The 20,723-nt window shown below is 37.4% G+C and overlaps 2 protein-coding genes across 15 annotated transcripts in view; both read right to left on the bottom strand.

The window, feature by feature from the left end:
• LOC139982121 (uncharacterized) overlaps positions 1 to 20,723 on the bottom strand; it is a 325,984-nt gene that overhangs the window by 28,045 nt on the left and 277,216 nt on the right. For 13 of the 14 annotated variants that reach the window (XM_071994689.1, XM_071994685.1, XM_071994676.1 and 10 more), the window contains 4 exons: positions 18,400 to 18,476; positions 17,874 to 17,926; positions 12,099 to 12,218; positions 6,652 to 6,851 (listed from right to left, as the gene is read on the bottom strand). In XM_071994689.1, coding sequence (XP_071850790.1) covers positions 6,652 to 6,851; positions 12,099 to 12,218; positions 17,874 to 17,926; positions 18,400 to 18,476 — 450 coding nt within the window. The remainder of the gene's footprint in view (positions 1 to 6,651; positions 6,852 to 12,098; positions 12,219 to 17,873; positions 17,927 to 18,399; positions 18,477 to 20,723) is intronic. The other variant, XM_071994683.1, reaches the window with a different exon arrangement.
• Positions 1 to 20,723, bottom strand: part of LOC139982130 (uncharacterized) — a 262,832-nt gene that overhangs the window by 156,372 nt on the left and 85,737 nt on the right. The window lies entirely within an intron of this gene.

The raw sequence follows: 20,723 nt of genomic DNA, 5'->3' as shown, positions 1-20,723 counted from the left end.
GTTATTGCAGTTTTAATATTTTTGGTTTTTGGACCATAACTAACCTTTGGTGACCTTTGTGGGCACCAAAAACAATAGGGCACACCTTCTCCATATGGCGGATCTATAGTCCAAGTTTGGCCTCAATCCAACATTCCCTTATTGAGATAGAGCGTACCCAAGCAAGTGTCACAGACACACACACACACATACACACACACGCCAACCTGACTGCATAGGTTCCTTTTGCTAAAGCAAGGAACCAAAAATGACCATCTGTTTGCAGTAATTTGGTGTTAGTAAGTAACATGAAAATCACAAGACTAATATTCAACAGGCACTAGATAGTTCACTGATGTCCGTAGCACACACAGGCTAGTATGATGTACTGCGTGACAAAATAATTAAATGCATACATGTGGTAACATGTTGCTATGATTGATGCAATATCTTTTCAAATCGTGAAATCTACTAAGATTGCATCTGAATTATTTTTGGACCCAATACTAGCTAGTTGGGTGTATAAATAGATAACCATAATGCAAAATTTACTCCACATGGATTCCATGATGTCATAAGTTTTATTTTATGAATTTGTCAATCTGACATATAGGCTACTGTATATGTGTAGGCTGCATGTACAACTTATCTTATATTAATAATACAGCAAAAAATCTATTGAAACTGTGACAAACAACATTTTCAAAGTGACAGTTAGGGATCTAAAAAGACAACTGAAATTCTTCTGTAGCTCTATGACATGATACTAAACATTAGATATCTCTGCAAGCTACCTTGGCTTGAGATGTACAGTATAACCATACTGTAGTTTAAATAAGGTTTTCACAATGTTGCCCTGTTGACCCAAACACTGGCCTAGACATACCAAATAATATATCAATGCTTTGATGCCAATTCTTGATGAATGTTTGAGTTTTCAAAATGTCACCATTTTTACTTAAGTTACCTTTGACCTTCACCAAAAACAAATGGCTTGTGATGCATCTATGTATACCAACTATGAGATCTGTCCAATTCAGCTTACTGTTGTGAGAAACTGTGTTTACAAGCTAGGATCACAAACATAGTACTCCCACCAATTCACACATACAAATATGCCATCATGAGTGCAAAGTTACATCATCGAAACCAAAATTAACCAGAATGCAAAATGCATTGAGGTTTCGATGACTTCAATGCACTAGACTTCTGCTTGTTAGTATAACCAGAACTAGCTCTTACAATAACACTATAGCATGCTAACACAGGTCAGTCTGTACGTGGTTATACACACCTCCATCAAAAACAGTAGGGTTCTTGTACTCAATGTTATGAATCCGCACACCAAGTGTATTACCAACCAAACCAAATCTCTAATAACTTCGCACATTAAGGTTGCAGAGGAGTCCACTTATGGACAATTTAGATTGGAATATGCCCACAAAACTTCAAAGAATCAACTTGAAAGAAGCTAATACAGGTCACTGGAGGTCAACCTGAGGTCAAAGGTCACCCAAATGCAGGTCTACTATTGTATTACAATAGCGTAACTCCCAACCTTAATGGACATTTGGTTCTCAAGTTATTGCAAAAATACTAGTTTTTGACCCCTCATTGACCTTTGTTGACATTGGATCACATGACTGTTATGTTTTGAAACAATCCCTTACCCCATTCACAACTAGTCCCAAAATATCAACCTTGTCACACCCTGTCAATGGTAGTTTCACAAGTTATTGAGAAAAACTAGGCCAACATTACAGCCAACTCCATGGAGTGAAAGCAAATATCAAGTTCACAGGTGCTTGACCTAGTTTCTCCTTGGCAGCTGGCCAAGAAATGTTTTGAAATTCGTGGTACCTGTGCAACTTACATCCAACCAGAACTACCAATGATCTACAAATATTTTCTAGAGAAGGCATGCTTCGCCATTCAAGTGCACTATTCCATCGAAATCACATCAACTCTTTAGCAAAATATCCATACGGATGAGTCACAAGTGTTGAAGTAGCTCTAGCACTTTTATATATCTATGGTCTGCAAGCAAGCCTTGGAAGACACTGTACATGTATGTAGATATGTACATAGCAATTCAGGACTTCTAGCGACACACTTAAGTCAATGGGGATATTGTCGCGAGTTCAGATTCAAATCTACGGATGCCCGTAAGATCATTTTCAATTGTCAGTAGGCTCTCCTATTCTTATGAGGCGAATCGCCCATGTCATATACTTATAGGCTGGACGATGGGTGATACCGTATATTATGAAAAGGTTTTTACAAGTTGACCCCTGGTGACCCTAAATGACCTTCGATATCCACCAAAAACGATAGGCTTTTTGTACTTAATGTGGTCAACCTACTGTACATACCAGAAATGAAATCAATCCAAGCTTTGCTTCTTGAGATATCATGTTTACAAGCTTTTCACTATTTGACCCCTGGTGACCCCAAGTGACCTTTGACCTACACCAAAAACAATAGGCTTCTTGTACTCAATAAGATACTCCTATGTACCAAATATGAGAACTGTCCAAGCTTCCCTTCTTGAGATATCGTGTTTACAAGCTGGGCGTCACAAACGCACACACACACACACGCACACACACACACGCATGATTGCAAAGGTTACGATTATCATCGAAACCAAAAATGAACCCAGTCATAATGCTAAAGTGTGTGTACACCGAGATAAAACCCCAAATGATACGTTGAGGGACTAAATGTTGGTTAATTTGTAAATTAACCAACATTAAGTCCGCATGCAGTTAGTATAAATATCCATGCATTTTTATATTAACTGCATGCGGAATGACGTATTGAATCAGGAATGAATACTTACTCTATCTTTTGAAGTGATTGCAGGCTAAATTCCTGGGTAAAAGTCTTCCCCATAGGCTATGAAGTGATGTTTGCATAATTATTCAAAGTTTGTGGCATTTTTCTCAATTGTTGAATATGCGGTTCCCATGGAAAAGTGTTAGCTTAATTAACTAAACTGACATGAATATTGGATAACATGTACACTAAGTATTGACATCACGTAGGGAACTGCACTGTCAAAACTTCTACTTCCAATTAATGAAACCATTATCTGGAGTTATTTATGTTCATTCTCCTGTCAGAAAAGATGGCCTAAATTTGGCACAATTTGATGAATGCAGAATGAGAACACCACTCCAGAGATGCTCCACTTCAGTGCAATAGGTACAGGGGTGCAACTTCAAGGTCGACACAGGATCTCATAATAACTTTGAGCTGCTGGTTCATGCTGACCATGGGATGCAGCAAGAAATGGCTCATATGGAAATGAGGAGCTCCCACAAGCATATATATTGCAAACATCCCCAGTTGTCTTGAATATTCAGTAAGTATTGACTGTGATATATATTTTAATTATATCCTTATGACCTGAATTTAGTTATTTTAAAGTTTTCCCTGTGATAAATCCTAAGCCTGATCACCACACACTATACATGATATGAATTTACTGTAAGTTTCATCACGGACAAAGATGATGAAAACAGCTATCAAAGTAATCTAAGAAAGGCTTTCCCCTCCCACCAAGTCCACCGCCAAACCATTTTTTTTTAATTTGCTACTACTGAACCTTCCACCATCATAGAATGTTATCAAAAGTGAAATATATAAACTTAATGTGTAACCTGAAAGATACTGTAAGACATCACTGATGATTTTTGGCAAGTCTGTGAAAACCAAATGTTCTGTGAATCTGGCAGTCTGGAATTGACCTATTTTATGAATTCTAAGTAGGATTGTAATGCAAAGAGTTGAGGTGTTAACACACCATCACATTTTAAGCTTGATTATGATGTGTTTATTTGTACCTTGTGCAAGACACATGCAACTATGTCAATACCAAAATGTGAGGTTTTAAAAAAATATTTACATGGAATGTACTTCAGTGAAATTTGGATATATGATTAAAATGTTGTTTTGGTTTGTTGTAGGTTAACAGCTGATGGAAATTCTCTACAAAGAGAAGGACGTACTATCATCAATAAAATATGGAGACAGAAGAACATTCTTACTGAAGATCAAAATGTTCAACGAAAGGAAAGGCTTTCGATTAAAATTGGACAAACAACTTCTGCAGACACAATAAGGACTAGATTTATATGTCATTGCTTGGAGCCAGGTGCGGTGCATTCTATGAGTTTGAATTTTTCCTTTTAGTAACTGGACAGGTATATGGCATGCGTACAAATTAAAATTTGTTAATAAAATTTTCTTCCTTCACTGCATCATAAAATAAGTTATTAACAATCCATTTCAACAAATTCTTATGTTGCTGTATTGGGGAGTAATATTTTTAGTGAAACAAAGAGTTTAATCCTACTCATTGCGTAATTAATATTCATGTAACTCCCTTACTTCACTGTATCAAATAATACATTGTTTCACCAATCCATTATGCCAGTTGTAATGCTGCTTGGAGGTGAGACCAATGTCCTTCAATACCTTCAGTTTTCCAATAAATGCCAATTAGACGCTCAATAACGCTACCCACAAACGAAATATTAAGTCTAGCGAATCTTAAGTCTAGTCGACCCTCAATCTAATGGGCATCCCCCTTTGCTGGTATTACATCTGAGATCCTAAAGTTGTTAGTGAAAAAAAGAGTTTAATCCTAGTCATAACATTGAGGGATGCTCTTTATTAAACTCCCTAACTTCATTGCATCATATTGGTAATACATTATTCCAGTTGTAATGTTGCTAGTACTGTATTTGAGGATCCTTTTGTTAGTGAAACAAAGAGTTTAATGTTATCCATTACATTTAGGAATACTATTTAAGTCTCTTACTTTACAACATCATATACTAACTAAAATGACGTACGAGTACGAAAATAATTACACATCTTACCATCTTTGATTGGAAATTATAGGACTCAACATATCATCTCTGCAATATCAGATCATCACTTGCAGTATGTGTATGTGCTAGAAAATTGATATTGACAGACTGGCTGCGTGTGTTCTGCTTGACACTTCCATTGTCTCAACATAGTGTCTGGAAACTTTGTTTTATCTCGTTATTTGGCATTTTATAACGAAATTTAACAGAATAATTTATTTGTTGACTATTGTAATTATACTTCGTAATTTCGACTGATTAATTGAGTCAAATATAATGACGTAAATGAATATATGTTCATATTAAGTTTCATCATCCATGACACTTGAGCTAGGAGAATAGGTTATGGAAAGTTCGGGACAATGTGTTGGGACAAACAAAGGATTTTGTCTGCAAAAGTGCCTACACCCTACAGTCACGCTCCAGGTAACTTGGCAAATTTGATATAAAAAGAACCAATTTCAAAAAGTCGAAATATAGATATCATAATATTGGATGGTGTAGGAAGTTTGTGAGAAAAGACGAACTGTTCTTATCAAAAAGTGTTAAAGGAAAAAAATCAAAATGAAATCAGGTATCTATAATGTAGATACCTGTAATGGAACATGTGAAACTGCAATGAAATGATTGATAGAAACAGTTGTTACCTACAAAACCAATATGCGGTAAAATATGAGGCTGAATTTGCGGCAAGTTTCCTATCGGTTTACGATCTTACATGGCTAGCACGTTTTATTTCCCCCTCTTAATTGATATAAGCGGTCTCTCCTTCGGCTTTCTGTTTATAACCTCGCTATGCAGTGAATATCTATCCCTTTCTTCTTTCTTCCTGATCTTATGGATGAAGATTTGGGTGACAAGATGCAGTTTGAATTGCCAAACCTGTACTTGTAGTATATTATTAAAATAAGTAATGTAATAAATGTAAAAATAATAGGGGGGCTAACACTCGTCAAATTGTGTCAAATTCCAACTGATAAAAAGCTCACCAAGTTTGTAGCCAATTATTTTAATTACAGAAGCAGAAATTACATCGTTAGACATTATGGATCTAAGCATTCGTTCAAACCCGTACTTGTATGTTATCAAAAAGAGAAGTGAAGGAAACCGTATATTTACGGTTTTGGTTAACTGTGCGTCCATATCCCCAAGGAGTAACACGTCGGTTTTCTGTCCCCTTGCGTATAAATAGAGTCATTAGCAATATATCATACACCATGGGTAAACGAAACCAGTTAGAAACTGTTTAAGACACAATTTATTGTGGAGTTAACAATTACAATGACAGTTAATTTCCTCCTCATTATCGCCCTCCCCTCGCCCCGCCCCTCCTCTAAAAAAAAAAAAAAGGAACCAAACAAAATTGTGTTTTGGAACATTTTGCTAAGATTATTGAAATATAATACACGCATTTGCCTCTATTTAACAATTTGAATGTGTAGTAGCCTATTTTGTGTGCGGTTTTCATAACCATAGAAAGCAACATAGGATACGTATATCATTAATCTCATTATATTTACTGTAATACAAGTATCCATTCATTATTAATCATCTCATTGATTTAAAAAATATTTACACCTGTACAACACTGTCTATTTAAAATATTGTAGTCCATAAACTACGAAAAAACGTAACTGGCTATAGTTACGGACAAAACGTCTGTGATATGATTGAATAAGGACAATATACTCTCTATGAATGTCAAAATATGAAATTGATTGTAAGGATACTATACTGTCTATGAATATGTTGTACAGATACGTATTGATAGGGTACTCATTGTAATACTCACAATAGCTCCTCCAACATATGTGACTGTTCTACAAACATCAATATTTGAACAACCTCTGTCTCTGTCATTTCTCTTCCTGCAAATATTACTACCTTCTTTACTGATACAGGACATGACAGGCGTAGACCTGAATGTAGGATGACGTCACCAGCATCAATCTTACTGAAGGAATCTTTCAGATGCAAACAAGAGATGGGAATCTGAAGGAAGGGAAGAAAATTAACAAAATTATTATAGCAATGATTCCAGGAGATTTGATTAAGTATTATACATCGATAACACTCCGAAAGTCCCAAATTACTCTCTGAGTACTGATATATTATAAAATATTGTTTTTTAATTGAAACTGTTAGAAAAGAGGGCAATTTAATTGTCATTAGACAAAACTTTTAATCATCAGCAAAGCACATCACTAAAGAATAACAAACTAAAGAGTAGTTTACCATTTACGATTATCATACACTCGGGAATTTTGGTATGATAGATATTAATTTACTCAATAGATTATACTACCATATTTCAAATTCGAGTTCAATATTGAGTGATAACCTAGTCTTTAAATATATATATATATATATATATATCCTTCGCAGCGACTTGATGGGTTCATTCAGCTTTTATTTGAAAGTAGTTTTACTCGACTTAAAGCTTGAACTATTATTGGTTGGAGTTCATCTGGAGATGCTAGATTGTAGAAAAAATGAATTACAATGGCTTGTTGGGAACTTGCAGTTTTACTGTTCAGTTTTCTCAATATAATTTCAGCCAATATAATTTATTATTATAATATTCTGAATATTCATAAATCACTTGCATAAATAATCGTTATGACTGGATGGGATATTATAACAAATTTCATAGGTATTGGATCCAGGAACAGTGGTTTAAAGAAATAATGTATCTTTTTCGAAATTTAATTTGTCTAAATGTGACTTAGGTGTACTAATCGTAGTTGATGTCCCTACTGTTAAAGGAAATTCTTAAAAAAGGCCTTACGCATTGCACATATTTACAAGGAGGTCCGAGGGAGGTGTTGGGCGCGGTGGGTCGGTAGGTGAACAAAAATTACAATGAGTAAATAAAAAGATGGAATTAATAACAACATATGATTTACACCATATATGCTTGTAAAACAAGTTGAAATTTCCCTTAATGCACTTCTGTCATTTCTTTTTGTTTTAAACAGCTGATAATGTTTGTGAATTTAGTCCACTTTTGAGCCTGCCTAAAGTTTAAGGAGTACCTGACAATGATTAAAATAAAGATAATCATTAAAACGTACGTTTTACGTAAAGTTTAGTCTATACTGAAGTAAGGAGACCAGATCGACAATACTGTGATAAACTTGTACAAAAATGTCATGATACATACAGTGTGTTATGAACAAAATGGATCAGGATAAATCGTAATTAACAAAAACGTGGCGGTGAGAGCAATATATTTTAAATATTTTTAGTTATTTTCGTCATTATGAAAAATTTGTAGCATTCAAATGTACGCCTTATATGATTTCATTTTAAAGTATTATTACACATAGGCCTATCGATATACCACATGGTTCCACTCTCAGTCCGCGACAAACCCTTCTGTCTTTACTTGTGAAATGTGACATAATGTCAGGTTCAGGAATTTTCTAGAACAGTTATTTCAATAATTGTCTTTACTAGTTATTACTTCAGTTCTTTTAAAAATTTGATTTAACAGGTTACACGCTGCTAACTCCTGTTTCTTGTGTAAATATTGGCAACACTGTATTATACGCCTACAAGCCTCTCTTTAGCGGCTAGAGTTTTTCTCCTGTATAATACATAGCCCGTAAGTACCTTTTTATAGTTGTTATTCACTAGTAAGATATGTCAGTGAGCGGATGTTTAATTTAACAATCATCCAGAATGCCACTGTAGTATTTCTCTATTATAATATAATCATCATTATTTCTCGTTCCTAATAGTTGATATTAAACAGAAACAATAACAGGGTTTGATTTGCTGGTTGAGAAAAAACTGCACCGAGCTGTACTTCATGCAGGTAATTAGTTTGGACAAGCTTTCTCTTCTCAGTTTGATGGAAACTCTGGCGAAATGTTCATAAATGAGTCTTGCAAGTGGACCCGGTAGCCACATAATTGTGACGCCTCCTGGTCGGTGATCTATTCTTCGTCGTCCGGGAGCTGTTGTTGGTGTCTCACGAGCAGCTCTGCTTGTTGTCGTGGACTTTCAGAGCCCAGCCTTGTTTGGCCAGGAAGGGGGACCATATTCTTGGGTTGGAGGCATTTTACTCTGTCCAGGCAGACCGTGTCCAAGCAGACCATGACCGGCCCGTCAGGTTAGGTGCCAGTGCGTGCGGTGGCTAAAAACAGTCTTTTAGAGAAAATCTCTATAGCTTTAGTGAGATCTGCGGGCAGGTCGATCCCTTTAGCGTCTACCTCCTCATAATGGTCTCCCATCGCCCCTTCAAGGTGCAAGGTGTAGTCCCTGGGAAGAGTGGCTGCGTCTCGGTCTATGTCTCCTAGGCTATCAGTTCCAGGGAATCCAGCTCTTGGGTTTCGGAAGGGCGGGTTCAAGGGACCGGAGGCTTTGGAGGGCTTTGCGACCGCAGGGCTAGTTTGTGAGTTACGGCCAGTAGCTAGCTGTTCTGAAACATGGTGGAGATCTGCAAGAGCAAACGCTCTCGGTCCGCCTGAGGTTGCTGGACGTGCAATCCTCTTTTCTTGAGCGATCCCACGCTGCCCTGTCTGTAACCGTCATCGGAGTCCTGGGAGGACTCGTCCGGGACAGGGGAAGCGGTGAGATGGGGATCTCCTCCTGGTCCGGTGATCAGCGCAAATCCTGGTCTCTAGCTAGCGGCAGGTCTGGAGGGTCTTGTTCCGGCGATGGATGGTTCGGTTGCGGACCGGAGGTTGGTGGTCCGCCAGACTGTGTACGCGACTGCGTCGCTTCTTCTCCCGGACTGGCGGTCTGTTTGGGTCTAATTGCTTTTCGTTTTCCCTTGTTAGACATTTTGCTCTTTGTCTTTGAATTGACACTAGAAGTATTCTCGGCAACCGCCTCTCCTAGTAAGGGGGCACTTCCAGTGCTTTGGGCAACTGGGTCCTGTTTATCCCCTTCTATTGCACCCCACACGAAGATCGGTGTGGGGACCGGTGATTGGAGCTTTTCAAAGCAGGCCGACATCCAGGTCTCTTCTTCCTGCCAGTTCTCTGGGTAGGTCTGTACATGGGGCAAAGCTCATGCTTATCCCATGCACACTTCCTCGTCTTAAGAGTGAGCACATTGCGCATTACATGGACGCTCTGGTTTCCTTAGACGCCATCTGAAAAGATCGTTGAGGAATAAAGAACATGTGCATACCATTACCCCGCTTGCTTGGCGGTTAACAGAACGACACACAAAACAAGGAATAAGACCTCGATTGAACAAGAGAATATAGAAGTGATAAGTGTAAATCTGTATTACTAACAAATAACACGAACACCTGTAGAGGGCTGCACGCAGTGACAGAGAGAAAAGATGCAAAGAGAAATACATGTCAAAAAACAAGGTGATTAAATGAAACAACAACAGAATGAAGGAGGGCACGCTGAGTGCATTTCCTCGTCCCGGTTAAACAGGTGCCTGGAGGCAAAGCCAGAACTGGGCCTGAGGTCTTAGGTCCCAACTGGGGCTCATTGGGGGGTGGGAGGACAAAGACAAATCGGTACTCGGCCTGTAGAAGAGGCAAGGCCTAAGCGACGATACCATACTAGCAGTTCGCTGGCCACGTGGGGAATAGTCCCCACCTAAAGTCTTCCATTAAGCCCCGCAAGGCCTACAGAGACCAGGAAAAGGGCACAGGCCACCTGACGAAAGGAAGCAAATGGAACACTTGCGAAAGCGGGGGGGGTGGGGGCAAGCCGCGGTGCTTAACACGTAACTATGTAAGGGACACACCAGCGCTACTGAACCTAGTCAAATAACCTAACGTGCTAAGGCTAAGTACGTCAGCCTTAGGCGGGAAAACATTTTCCCAGCTACCCTCAGAGAAAAACCGGGTGTATGAAGAGGTGGCTAATCCACGGGTGGACCACCAGATAGTGGTGGGGCTTAATGAAAAAGCCAAAAGGGCTAACCAACGGGGAAGGCTACCCCTACTTAGTAGGTGTCGCGCAACTGGTACGTGTATAAAAAGTCTGTACAACTGTGAAATAAATATACTGCATACTATCGAAAAAGGGGTAAGCAAGTATACTGTAACCTTTGTCTCATTGGAATTTTTTTCAAATACAGTATGTTGTTGCTACACTTCCTACTGTCCTGAGATCAATCTAGACTGTTTTAGGTCGGGTTGTGATAGGTGCTACCACTCTGAACAGGAAGAGTTACTACTCTAACAAATGGCGATAAAGCAAATAGTCAGACAATGAGGAATGAATTAATTTTGGCAAACCGTTAATCTATTCATAAAGATATGAAATGAAACGGTGCAGTCGATTATTTCTAACGAAAACATGTGATACCAATTGTTAACATTACATATAAAAATTGTTACCTCGTTTCTTGGAGGATGAAACGAAAAACCGAAACATGTAATGATCCAACATGCTTGATTACTACCTAAATAGGTTGATTTCCTGCTTAAATTAGCAAACGTACATAGCATAGTCTTATTACAGGTTACTTGCAAGATCTGTCCAAACCAACTGTTGATATACACACACATAGTACCCAATATTAATTGTATGTAACCAAACAAACAGAGAGTAACAATGTTCTGCATTCTAGTCATAAAATGAAGACATAAATCGAAGTCAAAAATGAAAGGCATAAATCGAAGGCATTAATCAAAGGCATTACTCAAAGGCGTAGTCATTGAGTGAACTGGTAAACAGTTTGTAGAGTAGAATACCGGCAGGCAAGACTCTGAGGCTCGAGACAGTTTGTGGAAAACGGTGTCGTGTTTTTAACGAGTACATTCAAACCGAGAATTCAAGTAGTTACAATACTAATATTTCAACATATTGAACAATCTAAACAGTTAAATAGACACATTGTGTGCATAATTATGCACAGAAATCACATACTCCAGATAGTTTTTGTAACACCTATTTACTACAAATGACATATTGAGCAGTTTCTCAATATGTCTCCATTGGAAGGGAAACAGCAATAGAGTGTACATTCACATAAAGGTTAAATATTGGTTATCAAATCATTATACTTAAAGACAGTTTTCATAATAAATATTCTACAATAAATTCATACATTCAACTGATATTCTACGACAAATGAAAATCTTTATTTAAGGTGTTATGGTATTTTTTCCATGCAAAACAACCTGTTCTTCTCCCAGAAATTGCTTAGAATGTACATTGACCATAAAATATGTGCTATATATAGTTGACCTGTTATTTAAACAATAAAATATTATTGTTATATTGTACAAACAGCGTGCCACGGTTACTAACTTACGTCTTTGTATGATGCGTTCTTCAGAAGCTTGATAGTACATCTTTGTTGGTACTCCATATCATCACAGTCAATTTCAACTGTTTCTGTACATAGTTTCCTGACTGTTTCTACATCATCAACCTGATAATATAAAACAAAAATAATGTTAGCTGAAATAAATTATAATTATGTTATATGAAGTATTATTAGCTGTATTTTGATTTGTCTGACTTTAGATTCTTACTTCACAGTGGGAAAAATCAAATATCTTGATACATATCTCTTACAGAAGATTTCCCGATTTAATGTTAAAATATAGAAAGACGGGTGTTTCCTTAAAAGTTTAACATAAAACTCGTGAGGTAGATGCTTAGGTAGATATTTTAGCATTGTCAGTTGACAAGTGGGAATACCTTCCTAAATAGCCTAAGGTGACCATATTTTCCTGACTGGAATCGGGGACATTTATTGCGTTACTGTTATGGGGGGGAGGGGTTTAAGGGGAGGGGGTGTCCCTCTCCCCTTTGGAAAATTTTCGAGTGCCTAAGGTGCTTAGATGTAAAATGGTGATACTTAGAAGCACTATTGAAATCAATTTTATTTCCAAAGATGTATCTTTTTTAGATGAAATTCACTTACTTAACATGGTTCTTTGAGAGCTTGTGAGTTGCTCATGCTTACACTATAGTGTCATTGTGTCGCCGTAGTTGCAATATTATACGGTCGAAAGAGTGCTAGGCTAGATCGAGCTGGCATATTTTTAACAGTGTTTCCACTTCACACTGGCCAACCTGTTCCGTTCTTCTATTGTTCACTTGACTAAATTTTGTTTTTACAATTATTTTACTAATATTGTGGGATATTTTCGAAATTCCTGAACATTTTGACGAATCGGGGACATTTTCGGGGACTCTTGTTCATCGGGGACAGCACACTGTAATCGGGGGCTGTCCCCTAAAATCGGGGACGTCTGGTCACCTTAATATAGCCATAATAAAAATTTCAATCACAATGAGTAAAGGAGAAATTCCAGAAAAGGGGTGGGTTTTTTTACCCCGGCTGTGAGTCATTTTTGGGGTTAAAAAAAACCCTGCTGGGGTAAAAAACGTCCACACTGTTAAAACAACATACTACCAAAGAAAATGTGCAAAACCACCAGAAATATTTTCAGCACACTTTATAAAAGCTTTATTTGGGCATTTTCAATCAAGTTCTGCATAAGAAAAGTCGTCATTGCTTTCGCTCGCGTGTATTTTTGTTTTTCTAAAATAAGCAAATCGAAAAACCGTGTTACTACAGTAGGTAATTAAGAAATGAAACATGCAAGTTCATTAGAAGTCTCCGTACATGTTCACATATCGTACCGAAAATGTTGATGGAATAGAATGGTTGTATAAATGATTTTATGTTGTGTTTCTCAAACTTCATTATGTATTGGTTATGTACCATGAACAATATGGTATACCCGTCAGTATTGCGAATATTTACATCATGTATATATGGTAATGGTTTTGCTATAATACCAATATTAAACAATCCTGTATTGAGCTATCCATGTTTGAGTGTGGGGTCAAATGACAATATATGGAATCACTATTTTTACTCCTCTTTGTACAAACAAATTTGCTTGTAGTGGTTCAAGTAGACTGAACAGAATCCAGGGCTCTTACATATGCTACATCATTGCATGATTTCACACGGTAATGAGTATCAGATGGGGCTTGCTGATATTGTAACACCACCCATGTCCGCGGTATGTAACTGGTCGCAAGCAAGGGCGGCGGAACCGGGGGGGCACAGGGGGCACGTGCCCCCCCACTTTTCCTCAGGTTAAAAATGTGCCCTTTTTCTACATAAAAATTGAGGTGTCTCAAGTTAGCAAGAGGCCAGGGAACCAGAATGAACACTCGGGAAGGGCCGTTTCCGGCCATCTGAGGGGTTTGTAAAACCAAAAATTTTCTTGTACGCTCCGCGCCAACCGATGGTGGCGCTCCGCTCAGATAGTCGTGCATACAACTTTGCAAATCCTGGCTACGCCCCTGACTTTTTATGAATTTCTGTGGGTCAAACTCAAAGCTATTTCGAATGGAAAAAATTTGTTAAGATATTATCAAGTAATAAACTCTAATTCGGAAGATTCCTACATTAGCAACTACAGTAGCATGATTTCACCTCATTTTGTCTCAAAAGAAAACTTGTTCCTTGTTTCCCAATTTGCACATTGGATATTGCAGTGCTAGTATGCATATTTTCCTTGAGGGTGGGGGATACGCAAATAAGATAATACAATAAGAGTTATAAAGGGTACTAAATATAAGGCTGTATCATTCCAATCGAATTTCTGCAAAGTGCCTTTTGATGTCGGTGCCCCCCCAGATTGAAAGTGCTTCCGCCGCCCTTGGTCGCAAGGAGGGGATGGGAAGGGTGCAGGAGGCAAAGGAGTGCAACACGGAACGCATTAAAGACAAAACATTGAAGGGGATATTTTAAACTTTCATTACATATTTGAACGTCTCTAAATACTGTTAACACACTGTCTAGCATTTGGGCATTCCTTTCACTGTACATACTGCTTACAAGCCGGGCAATCCTTTTACTGTATACACTGCCTAGTGGTCAGGCATTCCTTACAATGTACATACTACCTAGGAGGGCGTTCCTGACACTGTACACACTGCCTAGGAATCGGGGATTCCTTTAACTGTATACACTGTCTATGAGTCGTGAATTCCTTACACTGCATACACTGCCTAGGAGTACCAACAACTGGAGACGGTTGGGGGGGGGGGGTTAGTGTGGTTCATATGGGAAGCAAAATGACCTTTTTGTTATTTAAGCAATTGTTTTGTAGTGGGAACTGACCCAGGATTGCCTTGTTTATATTTTGTATGTTTATGGGGCAGGATGCACTTGCATCCCCAGCACTGTTTAGCAACATATAACCGTATAGTAGTACTCCGAGCAGGGTGGTGAGTGTCATTTGTTCCGCTCTTATTGAGTTGGCCCCTTGTTGACCTGTCACGGCCGGCCAACTTTCACAGTTCCTTGCAGGATAGGGCCTTGAATGCATTTCGTTGTACAAGGCTAAATGGTTGCAGGCTCCGCAATCTTCCATAAAGAATTGCACACGATGCCTTGTTGACCAATCTGACAAGGTATCATTGGCGATTGGGTGATGGACTTTGCCCAAGGACCAGCTGTGCTGGCTGAGAGAGTAATGCTCATGGTTTTTGTGTGGCATTGTTCCTTTCTTTTAAGATTGTGGGAGCGGTTTCAGACTTGGACCGACCGTGTAACGGGTGACCGTTCATTGTCGGTAGGACAGGTCTTGGTTCTATATGGGATAGACCCTCCAGTCTGTTATGTTGCTGTGTTGTACCATATTATTTTGAAAACAAACTTATTTGGAGGAACATATGCAATATAGTTTTTCGGGTAAAATTTGCCAGTTGGCAGGCAGTCCTGGAGGTGGTGAAGTGTGACATTCGCCTTCAGGTTGGAAGTGATTTTCGCCATTTATCTGGGCTGCCTCTTTTTGGACGCTGGCACTGGCGGATCCAAGGGGGGGCCAAGGGGGGCCATGGCCCCCCCCCAAAAGGTGAGCCAAAAGTGTTTTTGAACATCCGCTAAATCATATGATTGGAAATTAAAAAAATCGAGAGGAATAGCATTGGTAGACTAGTCTAAACCTTTTCGTTTTCTGGTTTAAAATTAAATGCAGAGCTCCCAACTGACCCGCAATTCGCGGGAATTAGACCCGCATTCTAACACCCAAACCCGCTGACCCGCACAAGCGTCCGAAAAAACCGCATTGTAATTGTCAAGTATACATAAACAAATTTGCATCAATTTTTGACTTAGCAACCATCATTTCTTTAGCATTTAGCATAATAGAGCATAAAACCTCCTTTACAGCATCATTTGAACCTCAAATTAGCCTATATTTCTTTTCATTGGGGCAAGCAACGAACATTTTCATGCCATGGGAAAGAATGAATTATCACCTACTATTCAATTTATTGATGTTACACACAAAAAAATGCATATTTCTCAGAAAATTTTGGGTGACAAAAGCCTTTCTAAGTGCCACCATTTTACATGTAGGCATCACCAGGATTCCAAAAAAAAATCAAAAGGGGAGGGGGACACCCCCTCCCCTTATACCCCTCCCCCAGGACGGCGATTCATGGCATGGACCAGCATTTGCCTTCTCAAGAGTTGGGAGCTATGTAAATGTATGAGCATGAGGATTTACAGTTTAACACAATTTGGCAGTTACAGGCTGGTTGTAAGAAATTTATAACCTATGAGAAATAAAATTTCTTGAGAAAGATGATCCCAACTTTGTTTTATAAATATTTTAAAAAATTACACCTGGGAAACATTTTTTTAGAAGTAAATGAACATCACCATTGTACACTTTTGTTGCACCAAATTGCATCTGAGGGCATTCAGCAATAGAAAATTTTCAAAAAGGGAGGGGGCACCCCCTCCCCTTAGACCCCTCCCCCATATCACTCTAATACCACTTTGGCCCCTCCCAAACAAAGGCCCTGGATCCGCCAGTGGACACTGGTGTGCTGAGTACGGATGTTTTGTTTCGCTGCGTGCTGGTCGTCCTTATATACCGATATTCTTAAACAGCCAGAATGAAGGTTAAATCACCCTTTTCATTTCCCTAAATTCATAAATAAAATAATTGCCCATACTATAACACTATTCGTGTATATGAATGGTGGTTTTGCTATAATACCAATATTCAACGCCTTGGTATTGCAATAACCAGGTTTTAGTGTTGGGTCAAATAATTATTTATGTAATCACTATATTTCGTTCTCTAAGTACGAAGAAACTCGTTGCAGTGGTAGTTATTTCAAGAGTTGACTGAACAGAATCTTTCACTCCTAAACATGCAACATCATTGTGTTATATAGTACGACAATGAGAACCCGGAAGGGAATTGGTGGTATGTACTTGATTTATGCATTATAAAATATATTCATATGAATGATAATGAACAAGATATGAGCTTGTTATTTTCTGTAAAAAACAGACAAAAGGTTTTTATTTAAAGGTTTTTATTTTAGAGCACTTAATTTCACAACTCTTTGCATTTTTGTAACTTTTTATGTGCTTTCTATCATCACCTGAATGTTGTGATTAAACAAATAAATACATGAAATGAAATGATTTGAAATTACAATTTCAAAGGGCATTCAAATTTTCCAGAGCTTCAAGTGGACATGACAGGTACGCAATTGTAGGCTGATTTGTCGGTATTGTTTACCTGATTGAAATAAGATTGATGTTTACAAGCACATTACAGTCTTAGTGTCTACTGTATTAATGATGATAGTAGCAGGTTATCCCAGATTTATGCTGTTGTTGATCATTATAGATATTATACAGACAATGCAAGTAATGCTGCATATGCTTGTTAATAATGACGAGATTGTTTACTGAAATGGTATGTATCAATTCTTCTTTATGTTAGTATAAAATGCTTCTAGTGTGGCATATGTCAATATCAATGAAAATATGAGTTTGGTATCATATGGATCATTTATATAATTATTTTTTACAGCTAAGATAATTTCACATTGCATATCCATTTAAAACAAGGGACATAATTCTTAACGTGATCAACATTCCATCACAATTCCAAATGAAATTTTTGATATTTGACAACATTGTGATGTTGAAAAGTTTGGTGCAAGTATCCCTCCTTTTTTATTCCAAATTGCTCATTCACGTCAAAGTATACGTGAAAATAAAGACCATAGAAACAAAACATACCTCCCAATCCCCGGATTGAAGATTCAGCCTGTAACCGTAGCTCCTCCACAATACTAAGATGTCAGAGATACAAACATGTGCAAGAGAATGAACATTATGTAACATAATATGACAGATTCATCTACAGAGAAGAACGGATTATGTATATATATATATATATATATATATATATATAAAGTCCACATATATATATAGTCCACATATAGTCCACATATATATATATAGTCCACATATATCTATAGTCCACATATATGTATCTTCCATACCACTCATTTTATATTTATTAATTTAAGTATAAGTTAACAATATTTATGTCCTTCCATCACTGTCATCCTTATTGTTTTAAAAAAGGTTTTGGTTTAAAGAATAATGATATGATAAAGTATCGCCTGAACAAAAAATAACATGATTTCTTTATTTCTTTAATTTTTGTTGGTGTGGGGGGGGGTGCAAGAACGAATGCCAAAAGATCCGATAAACTAAAATACTAAATTAACATTGAATACTTTTGACGATATAGACATACCTTTAATGTCTCTAGTTTTAAATTCTGCAAGAATTGCTTCCGAAGAGGAAATAGAGGGCAGCAGACAATCATGAAACCTTTGTAGTAGAAATGAAGAACAACGAGAGAAATGTTATAAGTTAACACTGTTATCTAGCGGGAAAACTATCATTATAACACATTTTTGTTAAACTTATTGAACCTGTGTATTTTGGTATTAAATGTTCCTGTTATATTCAATATGAATATTTTTACACTAAATATCTTTATGTTGTTATGAACCGATATTGGAATACAACGGAACAACCTAAGGTGATTCCTTACAAAAATACAATATAGTAACACACAGGTCTTACCCTTGCGATTAGTGATCAGTATACATGTATGCTTATCCTAGACTGAAGAAAGATTTTGGAGCTAGGAGGTTTCTATAGGTAAGACTGTGTTGAATTTCTCATACCTTACTAAATTACACTTATTAAACTAACACAACGTTTTACAATAGTTTTCATCGGTATCCAATTAAGAGATTGAACCAGCGCCAAATCAACAACCTACAAGCATTAGAGTCGGCAAAAGCTTCCATTGGGGTAGTGGGGGGGGGGGTTATATTAAACACATACATTTCGTGAAGAGATAAAAAATCAGTCTTAATGTTCATGATTAACTTACTTTATAAGAAAGTGAAACATTTCTTTAGAAGATCAAATGTTGGACAACTGAATGTCCAATCCAAGACAATTGGAATAATAACCTTTCCATTTACGAGGAACGTTTAAAGGAGACTTACTGCTGTTTGCCTACATATTTGTAAGTGTTGCTTCAAATATACAATGGCTAAGCTCTATACTTGATGTATCTCATTAAGTTCCTTGTCTTGGTAACTCATTGAAGTTTCATGATTTTAAATCAAAAACCATTTTCTATGATTTGAATGACATGAGGCTTGACCTACTCCTCTGCAAGCACTTTTAATTTTCAATTACTCTGCTAACACAAGCATTTGAAGAAAGAAGAACCAAATTTCAATTCAATGTAGCGATACCATCGTAGCTTGTCTCAACACGTTTAGTCTCTATAAAAGAAATAGTTTCGCCATTAGTTTGAAAGTCTGTGACAGAATATGTTGAATGTATTCCGCGTATTAAGGGCAATAAAGTTTGTTACCAGGAGGCATTAACTACATAGGGTATACTAAATCATGGCTACCATTGTTATTGGATAGCATGAACGTTTTATAACAAAACCCTAGACATCTTAGTATATAGTTAAACAAGAGCAGCAATGCAGCTGTATCTCCATCTATATTATTTCCACCGATGTAAAATGATATTGAAACATTTCTTGTGAAATAAATCAAGGTGATCCGTCTTAAGTGTCTCGCCTGGTTCAGCTATCAGTGGTTTTTTCATCGGTATCCATGCAAATCACCAGTTCCAGAGCAAATGAGCCTACAACTATATAGCAAACCATGTCAATATAGCTGCTGCGGTTAATAAGATATACTTCCTGTGTACTTTGATGATAATTACCAAACTTGCTCCAATGACCTTATGTACCAAGTTTCATGTTGATCTAACAATTAGGATTTATTTCACTGTGTAGAGTGAGGTTATAGAATAACAACGCTCTGGGTTTAATACAAGCTAAGCCAGAGAGCACCCAGCGATAGCATTAAACACAGAGCGTTGATTATTCGTTGGATAACCTCACGATAAGACCAATCAAATTTGAGGATTCTATTCAAGCATGAATGAATGTCTAGTAAAATGACCTCCCCATTTTGCAGCACGAAATGTTGGCTAAAGGTACCAAGTTTCATGTTGATCCAACAATGTCTAGTAATTTGACCTCATATTTTCAACATATTAAAATATACAGAAATGACATAGTCGTAATTGTTTGTTTTATAGGCTTGTTTTATTTCAACACTATTCTAGAAATGGCTGATAGAACTATAAATATAAAAATAAAGAAGAACAAATGATGTAAAAGGAATATAAAAAGAAACTTAAAACAATAACAATGTCATAGTCTGTCTAAAGACTAAATGGCAGGAATGTGTTGGATATTACATGTCGGCAAGGTGATATACATTTTTTAGTTGAAATATAAGTGACTTTTGAAGCACACATGATAAATAAGTACTATTTTGGGGTAAAGAATCGGTTGAGAAGACTGGGGGAGTATAAAATGATATGTTGTGAAGGTAAAAGCCCCCCTCCGGTTTGTTCTCTCTGAATAAATATCATGCACAGCTGCCACTGATTGTGGACCTGTCCACCAAATATGAAGTTTGACCATAGCTGTGCTTCATGTGGAAAAATTCATTTTAACCTCTCTTA

Source organism: Apostichopus japonicus, chromosome 16 (assembly GCF_037975245.1).
Source record: "Apostichopus japonicus isolate 1M-3 chromosome 16, ASM3797524v1, whole genome shotgun sequence".
NCBI lineage: Eukaryota > Metazoa > Echinodermata > Holothuroidea > Aspidochirotida > Stichopodidae > Apostichopus > Apostichopus japonicus.
Note: the sequence above shows the minus strand (reverse complement) of the source record. Positions and strands in the feature narration are given on the sequence as shown.